A 13,246-nucleotide genomic window follows, 5' to 3' on the forward strand; every position below is an offset into this window, starting at 1 on the left:
TGACATTTAGATTGAGTAGATGGTTAAATTGGAACATTAGGGTGTGAGATTGTAAGGTATTTATACCACTTTTGACCTTAATGAGAAAAACCTTTGTCATTTTTTAAAAGTTCTATCTGTGTGAGTGAGCGTACTCTGTGTACGAGAGAGAGATAGAGAGTTTCATCTTGACGCTACGTGCGCACCGATGGTCGGAATCGAGTGCGGAGAAGTGCAGCGTGTTGTCCCTGACGAGAGCTACGTGTCAACACCTACATTGCGGGTGTACGGTCTGGTTTTGCGAACTCGACCCAAGAGCTACATCTGGTGATTCTATGAGCATACATTGTCTGTTTTCGCATTTCAGCATATCCACGCGTTCGCATTGAGTAGAGCTACATATTAAGCACTTTATTTTTTGAAAATGACGACCTGCAAATTTTGACCAGACATCCTACGCGATTTTGCACCCGGTGTTTAGGGTTGGGGTTTTGGTTTATAGACCTTAGGGAGAGCGACCTATTGGTGTTAATAGGGTTTCCTTCAAGTTCTGTGGCGTTTCGAGAATGTTTGATGGGTATTTGTCTCTTGAAAGCGTTGTAGGAAATCTCCTCTTATGCACTCCTGAAGGCTGTAGCTTAGACATTGGGTAGAGACCTCTGTAGGAAGTAGTCGAGAGTTGATCGAGTGTAGGTTGACACCCTATGCTTGCTTCCACGTGCCTGCGAGTCAAGCTTCATCCTTAGCTGACAAATCTTGTTAGGTGAGTTCTCGCTGTGCTGACGTTCGTCACGACGCATGATAAACACATTTTCTAGCACCATAGAGAGAGATAAAAGAGTCCAAATGTAACCTCATCTCAACATTCCCTAATATAAAAGAAGGCATTCTGCATTTTAAAAAAAAAAACACATGGCACATGCAATTCCTAGCATTGTGAGGTATAGAGAGAGAGAGAGAGAGAGAGGTAGAGCGGTCAAGAAAATTTGTGACAAAAACTAACCCCAAAATTTTCTATTTCGAAGGAAACCCGTGATTCCTCATATTACAGTGGAAACCGTAGAACTCCTTACCTCATTTACGTTATTCTGAGAAATATTGCATGAGACAAGCAAGACCCCTTGAAACTCTTGTTCTTAGTATAGCAGTCAAAAAAAATGGAGAGGGAGCTAGGAGAGCCAATCTATTGCAACGGGGCAAGAAACTCTGATAACCAATCTACAAAACTTTAAGATTCCTCTTCTTCTTCATGCAGGTAGCCATAATAGGCACGTTTTGTAGCACAATAGGAAGACCCCATTATGGGGCAACTTTTGAATGTCATACATGCAATGCTAATAGACTTGCCGATGAGTCTTGATACCTAAGAATACTATTTCAATGTGAATTGGGAGAACCAACCTACAATATTTGGAGAAGGAATTGTAAAAGCCAATCTACCACATTGGGTGAGAAAACCACAAAACCACTCTTACCACACTTGTGTGGTTCAACCTTTCTCTCCTTCTTCATGCAAGAACCCATGAAAAATCTGTTCTTGATGTCATAGAGAGAACCAATGATAGGAGATGTTAAATAACCTTCAAGAAGTCTCACAACTGAGTCTTCAACTCCAATGGTGTCATTTCATATTCAATTTATCCTATGACGTCTATTAAATTTAATATATCTTACTGATAGAAGAAGTGGGAGCATGCGTGAAAGGAAAGGTTTGTTAAAGCAATAGAAAGGATCTATCAAACAAGCCTTGAACTCATGTGCACTCTTTATTCCTTCCTTGGGTATAATACTCCAATTAATATGATGTGTTGAGGGTATTATATGCTTGCATTTGGAAGTTAGTATAGATAAGGAACTTCCTTACCTTAAGTACACTACTTTAATTAATACTATGATGTATTGAGGATATTTTATGCTTGCATTTGGGAGTAACTAAAATGATAAAACTTATGCACTCATTATGAACTTAGTGTTTTCTCTGTTGCTTGACAGAAGCATTTATGAGGACAAGGGACACATGCCTTTGTCTTCCTGAATCTACAAGTCATTCCTCTCATGTGAGTGCACGCCGAAAGGTTGCACGAAATTATCGACGTCAACTCGCTATACAACGTACAATATACTTGCTAGAGGATGCCTTGCCATGCTCAACAAATGGTCATGGTCGTGGTAGGAGTCCCTCCACATTTGTGGAGGGTTCTATCCATGGTGATGTTACTATTCCACAAGTTCCTTTGCAAACTGTCGTGCAAGGACAAGGACGAAAACAGCACACTCTTTCATGTTTGGATGCGACAAGAAGATATCATCGACAACGGGCAAGGCAACGCACTCCAACATAAGACAACAGCACCATCAACATGAAGGACACTTTTGCCCTCTCATAGACGCTCAAAATGAGGAACAGGTCCCGTATGTGCATGACACATCACTTGGAGGAATTGCTTGCATTCCACATGCCTATCCATGTCTACGAGGTGTCAACCTTCCATGCTACCATTGATACATGTCTCATTGCCTACAGATCATACAGGAACCATGTCCTCCTTCTGTGAGTTTTATGGTGCACGTCTTTGGCCATGTGAAATGAAGAAGGAAGATACACCATCAATGGGAAAATATTGTTGCAAAGGAGGGAAAGTATCCCTCTTTCCTCTTGCAAGACCGCCAGATGTATTGGAGAGGCTACTCACTATAGTGATGCTTTGAGTAGGTCTTTCAAAAGAAACATCAGGAGTTACAATAGTGTTATGGCAATTGCATCTCTTGGAGCTACCATTGATGAGACATTGATGGGTAGGTCTGGTGCATATTGCTTTCGTGTACATGGCGGTGTGTACCATCAAATTGGTTCTTTGCTACCACATGAAGCAGGGGCTCCCAAATTTGGACAGATATATGTATATGACACTGAGCATGAGGTTTGGAATCGTATGAGTGCCTTGGATGGTTTGAATTTGTCTAGTCTTGAAGCATTTTCAATGATGATGTGATCATGTAATCCGTATGCGAATGCCTTCTATAATCTTGGTAGAATGTTACGTGATAGTCCTCGTGTGGAGATCAAAATGACAATTTGTGAGAATAGAAATACTTCCAAGCAGTACTTGATACCTGTTGGCAATGAGGTTGCTGCGATTATGCCAGGTCAAGGGAATGTACAAACAGTTGGCTATCGGGACATTGTCAAAATGGAAGGCTGCAAAGGATTTCAAATCTACACAGGTCGTACATGCCACTATTGTATGTTCTTCTCTTTCCACGGGGAGAAGATGGATGGCATATCAAGCTTCCTTATGATATTGTGCATGGCCCTTTGGATGCCTTGGTTGGTCGAAAATGTGTCACTCAAAGAGAGTACTATGCATATCGGCTACATGTTCGTGCTGATACAGAGTCATGCTTGCTTCATGGGGGTCGTTTACTTCAACAATTTATGGTTGATGCATATTGTGCCATTGAGGAATGTCGTCTTGCACGGGTCCGTACAAATCAGCAGACGTTGAGGGCAGAATTGTATGCAGGCTTGGTTGACATGGTGCATTTGTCTGGGAATGATGCTGTAGTTGGACGGTCTGTAGGTCAAAGAATTGTCTTACCCTCATCTTTTATAGGCGGCCCTCAACACATGTACCAATTGTATCAAGATGCAATGGAAATTGTGCGTGCAAAGGGAAAGCCAGACCTATTTATCACATTCACATGTAACACCAAATGGCCAGAAATAAATGAGGCATTACTTCCAGGACAGGTTTCCTCTGATCGACCAGACATAACCACCATGGTTTTCTTCTTGAAACACTCGAGTATGATGAAGTATATCTTAAAGAAAGATATTTTTGGGAAAGTGGTGGCTTACATGTCTGTCGTGGAGTTCCAAAAGAGAGGCTTGTCACATTCTCATACATTATTGATTCTAGATCCTCGATGTAAGCCTCAATCAACATTTAACTATGACAAGATGGTTTGTGCAGAGCTGCCAGATAAAAATCGATTTTCAGTGCTGCATGATATCATTATTAGTTGTAACATTCATGGTCCATGCGGTGAGTTCAATAGTTCATCTCCTTGCATGGTTGATGGCCGATGTATTAGAAAATATCCACGTTCATTTTGTGAGCAATTAAGCATGGATAATAATGGCTACCCCATTTATATGCGACGAAACAATGGCTTCACCGCCAAGGTTAGGGGTTCTACTATTGATAACCGATGGGTTGTGCCATATAATCCTGTTTTGTCAACACTATTTAATGTGCATATCAATGTTGAGGTATGCTCGACAATTTCAACCGTAAAGTATGTCTATAAGTACATCTACAAGGGGCATGATAGGGCAACTGTAAGATTCCATACATCGGTACGTGATGCAGAAAGGGTGAACATTGATGAGATAGACATGTACACGGATGGCCGCTATGTATCTGCATCTAAGTCTTGCTGGAGAATTTTTGAATATCCTTTGCACAATGATGCACCAGTTGTTCAGAGATTGAGCGTGCATGTTCCGGCTGGTCAAATGGTGACTTTTCAAGATAATGATAGACTTAATGATGTCTTGCAAAGAGATAATGCAGAGAAGACCACTTTGACATAGTGGTTCACATGCAACTTAGAGAATCCTGAAGCAAACGGTAGTTTGTACATTGATTTTCCTCAAAAGTGGGTGTGGAATTCGGGTTCCAAGAAATGGACAAAGAGACGTCGTGGGAACACTATTGGGCGGATGTATTTTGTGCAGCCCTCTACAGGTGAACGATATTATGTCCGTTTGCTTTTGACTATTTGTAAAGGTTGTAAATCATTTGAGGATCTACGCTCCGCAAATGGTGTATTGTTTCCAACATTCAAGGCAGCATGCATTGCAAGGGATATCTTGGAAGATGATGGGGAATGGTTCGGATGCATGGAGGAAGCTTGCAGTACACATACAGGCTTGCAATTGAGACATTTGTTTGTGACCGTTCTATTGTTTTGTGAACCCTCCTCCCCTCATCTCTTATGGGAAAGATTTGGACATTTTTTGTATGAGGACTATCAACACATGTTGGAGATGAGATATGAGTCATTAGATGGTTGTACACAGGTTGCTGAAGGGTATGCATTGAGAAATTTGCATAACATTCTTGGTACTTTTGGACGAAGTTTAGCTAAATTTCCTGGAATTCGAATGCCTGATGAACGCTTTGTGACACGTGATGAAAATAGCTTGCTTTTCCAAGAGCAATGCCTTGACACAATGCAAGAGCTATCTGTGTCACGTGAAATGGAACAGAGTCTAAATGAAGATCAAAGGATTGCTGTTGAGGCAGCATTGCATGGACTGACTATTGATGGTGGGGCTATTTTTTTCCTAGATGGTCCTGCAGGGACTGTGAAAACTTATTTGTATAATTGTTTGTTGTCACGTGTGTATGGAGAAGGAGAAGTTGCATTGGCCACAACATCTTCTGGTATTTCAGCATTGCTATTGCGAAATGGACGCACTGCACATTCTAGATTCAAGATACCCTTGGACCTTGATAGTTGTAGCACATGCAATATCCCTGTTCAAGGTCAACTTGCTGAATTGCTTAGAATGTGCAAGTTGATTGTGTGGGATGAGGCTCCTATGATGCATCGATATGCCTTCGAGGCTTTGGATAGGTCTTTGCAAGATATCATGTGCTCAACAAATCCATTTGGTGGAAAAGTGTTGCTTCTTGAGGGAGATTTCAGACAGATCTTACCAGTGGTGTTCCAGGGAGCGCGTGCTGACATTGTTGATGCTACACTTTGTCGATCGCACTTATGGAATCGTGTGGAGATTCTTAGATTGGCACATAACATGCGTGTGGGAGGTGGTGATGTTGCAAATTCTGCCTATAAAGAATGGCTTACGGATGTAGGAAATGGGACTTTGACAATCGGTGATGAACAAATGATAGAAATCCCCCGTCACATGGTGCTTTCTTCATCCTCATTGGATGTATTGATAGGTTGCATCTATTCAAAAATTGATAAATATGTGGTCCATGTAGAATACTTCAGAGAGCGGTCCATCCTTGCTCCAAAAAACTCTGAAGTTGATATTGTCAATGCTAAGGACCTGTACACAATGAAAGGTGACGTTGTGCAATACTTTAGTGTTGACTCTGTGGGGGCGGAAAACTCGATGCAAGATCCTTTCTTATACTCTGTGGAGTTTTTAAATAGTCTCACCTTGCGTGGTGGATTTCCAACACATTGCTTGGAGTTGAAAATGAATGCCCCAATAATTCTACTACGGAACATTGATCCAAGTTGAGGTCTATGTAATGGGACACTCTTGGTGTGCAAGGCATTTCATGCAGAGGCAGAAGTTATTATAGGTACACGGGTAGGCACTCGGGTTTTCATCCCTCGAATATGTTTTGTGCATTCTGGTACAAAGTTGCCATGTTCTTAGAAGGAGGCAGTTCCCAGTTAGATTGGCTTTTTGTATGACGATAAATAAGTCACAAGGACAAAGCATTGCCATGTTGGGCCTATACCTGGTGACACCGATCTTCACTCATGGACAACTGTATGTTGCATTGTCACGTGCACGTTCAGCCCACTGGAGTGAAGATTCTCCTACGTGACATTGATGTAAACGAAACAATTGCACTAACAACAAATATTGTGTACCATGAGATATTAAACAATGCCATATGAAGGTTCCAATCCTTCTTTCTGTATGACGATAAATAAGTCACATGTCCAAAGCATTACCATGTTGGGCCTATACCCGGTGACACTGGTCTTCACTCATGGACAATTGTATGTTGCACTGTCACGCGCACACTCAACTGTTGGAGTGAAAATTCTCCTACGTGACGTTGATGTAATTACAAAACAATTGCACTAACAATAAACATTATGTACCATGAGATATCAATCAATGCCATATGAAGGCTCCAATCCTTCTCATCATTGTCTTCTTCTTTATATATGTTTCAATCATAAAATATTTTGTGAATTAATTTTCTACCTCTCTCCATAACATATACTAAACTATGTCATGTGAAGGTTTTGTTCCTTCCTCACATTGTCTATTTTGTGGTTTCTATTTGGGTATATAGATCATGGATCAAATGACTTACATCTCCGAGGTGTCCTTTCTATTAAATGTAGAAGATCATCCACATCCTGGTATGTTTTTGTCCACCATTAAGACATGATGTGGAGACTTATTCTGTTATCTTGGGACCTTGATTTTTTCTTCCATTATTTTAAGCAGAGCCACTTTTTTGGTGTGCACCTTTGCCGCACAAAAAAATTGTTAGGACCATCCGCAAGCACTACAAGACCAATTGCGTGTGCATGAAATTAGAAATTCACGGCATAAAGTAAGATTCATGGTTTTTTTGTTTCCTTATGTGTTACGGACCTTAGGAAGTTGCCATCTATCGGTATCTTTACATTGCGTATTTTGGCATACTCGTCCGACGTTGAGTACGGTGTCTACTCGGTAAGGAAGGAGTGTGTGTCTTCCCAAGATGAAGATGATGCTCAATGGTTTGCTAGATATGAAGGATACTCCGTTCCCGATGATTGGGAGTACCTCCAGAGTTCTAGGTTCGCTGAGTTGATCTACCAAATCTACTTGCCTAAACAACTTGCATGTTTGGCAGTACCATACATAGCTGCAATAACTGGTATGTGTAAATTGTTGTGTTTGGTGCTTCAATTGTATTATTTTAAAAAAAGTCTCCCTTTTTTACTGCTATTGTTTGTTAATCCAAGAGATAATCAACTTTGGGATGGAAAAACGGTCCTTAATTTAGGAATGGAGAAACTCCAAGCCGATTGCCAATTGCATGATGAAGCGAGCTACGTTGATATTGCCTGTTAGATCATTTGTGGCACGATAATGTCCTTGATTGTGTTTGCTTCTATGACAAACATACAATAGCTTTGCCATGCTTGTGATCCATTTTAGGCAATGTTCTTTGAAAATCTGGATACATTTCTAAATGTCTTGGTGTTTATTATGACTTTGTAATTCTATGCAATAGAGTTTTCCACTTGCGATTTGAGTTTGAGGGATCCAAGATATTAGGTTCATATCTTAGAGATCTTTGTTTAAGCACAACAATTCTATGCATTGATCCTCACGTTTGTGAGAGGATAGGTTGCTATGTTGAGAGAGAGAGAGAGAGAGAGAGAGAGAGAGAGAGAGAGAGATGTGCAATAAGGAAGAGAGAAAATCATGCATGTTGCTTGAGAAAAACATTAAAGTCTCTCTGTGTCTTTTCTTGAACTTGCACCTCTTATGCTTTGTGTAGATTATGTTTTTTTGTATGATAAGATGTTATGTTCATAATATTGTGCAAGGGATTGCTTCCTTTGTGGTAGCTGACACATAGTTCAACTTTATATGCATTGTGATGTACTTTTTAATGGTACAGCTATGGAAAACATGAATAACAATGCCATCGTTGAGACCAAGTTGGATGGTATTGAGTTCACTCCTCCAAGGTTTGCCAATGTTCGAGCGGCAAAGAGAAGTGCTCGATGCGTGGGATCCTCTTCTATTAATCCTGTGGTAAATGATGGGAATCATGAACTCATGGCTGCATTATGGGACTTCTTTGTCCGTAGTGAGTCTAGGCAATTGGACTTTGAACGACACTTGGAAGCACTTTTGGACGTGGCTTAGCAAGCGAATGGCCAACAAATTGTAGACCTTCGCAATGAGGTGCGTTTATGTGCACAACGCTTCAATGGAGGAATGGCCCAGGTTGAGGAGAACCAATTCAACTACTTATAGTAATGGAAGTGGATTATTGTTTTTCTTTTAGTTTCCCTTTTCCTGTCTCTCTCTCTCTCTCTAAAGTTAAAGAAAACCATGTACTTATTCTACTCTCTCTCTCTCTCTCTCTCTCTCTCTCTCTCTCTCTCTTCATCCCCCCCCAACCTCATGTGTAGTCTTTTAAGTTTATGTTATGTAGTTGTTATATTCATTCAATTCTCTATGCACTTTCTATTGTTGCACAAAGCCAGTGTGATTTAGGTTGATACCATAATGCATTATTGCACATAATAAAGCATTTAAGATATGGTTGTCACTACCTTCAATTGGATGCATAAAAAATACTTACACATGTTATCCTTCTAAAGAAGGGGGGAGGGGGGGTTACACAAAATTGAATGATACTGCTTCTTGGCCGCAGCAACGCACGGGTCACATACTAGTATTTATAATAGTTTTAGTTCTTGGGAAAGCCATGGAATTTCACTTCAAGCAATGACTACTTTTGCTTTTTAAAGCCATTTGAAGGGTGGGTTTACTTTGCATTTTGAAGGAACTTCCCTCCATGTGTCATCTAAGGCTATGGTCATGTGAAGCTTAGTGGTTTGTTACATCAGCCTAAAATTTTCGTTAGCGTGTAGATTTTCATCGGCTTACTATGCCTAAAAGAGCATAATTTTCAAAATACATCGGTTTCTTGCCGATCAGTCCTCTTTCTCTCTCTCTCTCTCTCTCTCTCTCTCTCTCTCTCTCTCTCTCTCTCTCTCTATTGTTTGCATCTCACTCTCCCTCACTACTTGCTGCTACCCTTGACGTTTTGGACTGTCGAGCCTGTCTTAGTTAAAATTTTTGAGGCTTATAAACAACTAAGCTTTGTGTGGCCATGTCCTAATGAATCTCCCTTTGTAGGATTGCACAAACCTTCCATGTCGTAAATGATCTCTCTCTAGCCTTACTGGTCAAAGCTCAATAGTTGCACGCATGTATCCGTGTTTTATGTGTGTGTGTGTGTGTGTGTGTGTGTGTGTGTGTGTGTGTGTGTGTGTGTGTGAGAGAGAGAGAGAGAGAGAGAGAGACCCGTTGCCTTTGTGTGTATGTGTGTGTGTGTATGAGAGATAGAGTTGACATGCCATTTCGTTGAGGTGTTGGAGCGTTGCAAGAAGGCCTTCCACATTTGCATTGCTATACTGAAGTGCAGAGAGCTCAATGATTCAAAAATAGGAGACCAATGATTTTTTGTGGATGTCCTGCATGCATTGTGTGTGTGTGTGTATGAGAGAGAGAGAGAGAGAGAGAGAGAGAGAGAGAGAGAGAGAGAATGCGATGTTATTGATTGCAAGATTTTGTGTGTGCTGAGAAATAGAGAATGGTCCATGTGATTCATCATGTGTGTGTGTGTGTGTGTGTGTGTGTGTGAGAGAGAGAGAGAGAGAGAGAGAGAGAGGGGGAGGGGGGCTATCACACCAGTATGAGAGAGGGAGAATAAGCATTGGTCTTACAATCAGCAATCAACAAAGCGACGATCAATAGAATCCACAATTAAGAATCATGAATCAACATTGACATCTACAAAATCGAGAATTAACGTAATTGAAAAATTTTGATCCGACAAATCCAAGGCAGAAGGTGTGTAAGCCCAAGGCAAGAGCGGACCTCAACAGATAGCAAAGGCGGACGACAAGAGGAAACTTTGGAAAATCTTCGCTATTTTTTAGGTCTTTATGCTAGATTTCTTGCTCTTGCCTTGGGTTGACTCAGAATTCAAAGGTAAATCTCAAAAGTCATAGGTGGGATTGCACTAAGCATAGGTTTTTGCAACCGCTTAAAGAAAAATTAGATTTTTTGAGGCAAATCTCAAAAATTTGTAAGGGGGGTTGCACTAAATCAAGGTGAGACACAATACTTTCTCCCAAAAACTCAAAAAGCTTACATATGAGAAATTTTAGGGGCAACTTTATTATATTTGAAGGCTATTACACTCAATATCTTTACTTTATAGGTTTTCTCACCTTCAAATCTAAAATTTAGAGATAAATTTCAAGATCTGTAGGTGGGATTACACTAAACGAAGGACTTTTCAATCATTCAGCTATACTATGTTTTTTCCAAAAACTTTAAAAGCAAATTTACTATATTTTAAGGCTATTGCACTAAACTTTTTTTGAGGGTCTCCACATGTCCTTGCTGGTTGTCCTCCTTTCTATAGGCATATTAAAGAGCCTTTAAAAATTACATGAAGTACTCCAAATTCAATGCAAATCAATTCTTTCCCAATGCCTTGAAATAGTCAAAATTGTACACCTAACATCGTGTTAACCTCTGTGTGTGTGTGTGTGTGTGTGTGTGTGTGTGTGTGTGTGTGTGTGTGTGTGTGAGAGAGAGAGAGAGAGAGAGAGAGAGAAAATCCACCATTTTTCAACAACGTGCAAGCTATAGTATCCAAAATTGTATGCGTGACGACTTGCATGTGTGTTACGCATACGCGTGTGCACTATGTGTGTGTCACCATCACCGTGTGTGACACACACACACACACACACACACACACACACACACACACACACAGCAATCTGCCACTAGCAACTAGACAAAGAAAGAGAAAGAATGAGGTGGGTCACCAAAATTAGAACCAAGACTTGATTAGGGTAGCTGCTGGTGATCACATATAGGTACAATAGGCCAAGCGGTGGTGCTGTGATATGTAGCAGCAATAACTTGGTTGTGAAGCAGAGTTGAACAGGGGAGAGGCACTGCTTTCTTGTGGGGAACGCTTGGTAGTAGCAAATGGGTGTCCATGGGTTTGCTCAAGACACTGAGTGTTTGGGCTGAGGAAAAAGAGTTGATGGCTTAGGTGGGAGCACCTCCAACCATAACTCGACATAGTGTATGTGTGTGTGTGTGTGTGTGTGTGTGTGTGTGTGTGTGTGTGTGTGTGTGTGAGAGAGAGAGAGAGAGAGAGAGAGAGAGAGAGAGATAGATAGATAGATAGATTTTATTATCGTCCTCGGAGGTCAAATATGACCTATGGGACCAAAGTTACATGTGATGTAGTATGTGTATGGCTGATGAGTGACTCTCGATGCTCCAAAATTGTAGTGATGAGAGTCGCAATGGAGAGCCCACACTTTGGCTGGGAGAGGAAAGTGTGTAGGTCTAAGTTATGGCTGAAAATGTGAGAGAAGCAAGTTTGGATGTGATCAAAAGCTGAGCACTCTAGTAGTGTGTGGTACTCAGACTCTTGAACTTGCAGTGAGCATAATGTGCACAATCGATTTGACTCTTCTCCATTGCCCCAACGCCCTATCTCGCATCGAAGGAAATGGGAGCTAAGGCGAATTGCTGCGATAGTGCGTATCGCGGACAAGGGAATAGGCTCAAGCATGTAAGTGTGAGTACGGTTTCCTCTCTCAGCGAAGAACATGGTTTTGTAGTTGAGGGCAATATAGGTGGTGTAATGTATGAAGCGTGACCCAACGGATTTCTCCCAAGCCGTAATACATTGGCGTTGTAGAAAAGCTTCATTCACTTGAGAGTCAATTGAAGCATCATGTAGCAAGTGTAATGCATCCCATCTCCCAAACCACTTCTTTATGTCTTGCATCCATCCCGTGCTCAAGATCTTGCTTTTATGCGTCTTTTGAACTTTTTTGCTTGCTTCCCTTGCAATTGTAGGAAGTCGATGTGAGGGGTTTTGACGCATCTTTATCATGTACTCCACAACCCTTTCCATGCCCATAACCTCAATTGGAAGAGATCCCGACTCAAGAAGTAGGAGCATATATGGTGTTTGTGTCTTAACTTGGAGAAAGTTTGTAAGAAAACGCTTTTGGACATTCTCAAACTCTTTCCAAGTAGACTTTGAGATGCTCCCGCCCCACACTTCAACTCCATAAAGAAGAACCGGTGTCACCAATGCATCAAAAAGATACTTCTTGAGAACCCAACACTTGATGTTTCCCGCATTACACATGTTCTCAAATGCATAATATGCTCTCTTTCCCGCTTCCAAACGACGCATAGCACATTCATGCCACTTGTGATTGGATGGAACCTCAAGGCCAAGGTACTTAAAGCTCTCAACAACTTCAAGTGTCTCGTTGTTGTACACAATGCATGGCTTCTCGTTATGGTTGGTTTTCACAAGCATAACCTTTGTTTTGGATTCATTTACAATCAGCCCACTATGCAAGCAAAAGTTCTCAAGGACAACCATAAGCTTTTGTGCATCTTCTAAAGTGTGTGCTAGAAGCACTACATCATCCGCATACAACAAAAGCATGATTACCGCATTGCAAATAGTGACCTCTTCAATGCCTCCTTCTTGCATAAAGTCAAGTACCATTTGTTCCAATTGATCGATGCATAGACCAAAGAGAGTTGGTGATAATGGACATCCTTGTTTAACCCCAATAGTGCTTACAAAAATTTCTGAAATTTCTCTTCCCATGCGCAATTGACAAATCACCTTCTCATAGATTCGAGAAACCGCAAGCATAAACTCACTTGGCACTT

At 41.0% G+C, this 13,246-nt stretch overlaps 1 protein-coding gene across 1 annotated transcript; it reads left to right on the forward strand.

The window, feature by feature from the left end:
- The first annotated feature begins 3,211 nt into the window (after positions 1-3,211).
- Positions 3,212-4,576, forward strand: LOC147432897 (uncharacterized). Its single transcript, XM_086492005.1, has one exon. It carries the CDS (start codon positions 3,212-3,214, stop codon positions 4,574-4,576), a length of 1,365 nt encoding a protein of 454 aa, XP_086348131.1.
- The last annotated feature ends 8,670 nt before the right edge of the window (positions 4,577-13,246 follow it).

Source organism: Adiantum capillus-veneris, chromosome 20 (assembly GCF_014529385.1).
Source record: "Adiantum capillus-veneris isolate H3 chromosome 20, ASM1452938v2, whole genome shotgun sequence".
NCBI lineage: Eukaryota > Viridiplantae > Streptophyta > Polypodiopsida > Polypodiales > Pteridaceae > Adiantum > Adiantum capillus-veneris.

What these genes read in the sequence shown, in the direction of transcription:
- LOC147432897 (XM_086492005.1), top strand. Translation starts at nt 3,212, where the DNA reads ATGCCACTATTGTATGTTCTTCTCTTTCCACGGGGAGAAGATGGATGG.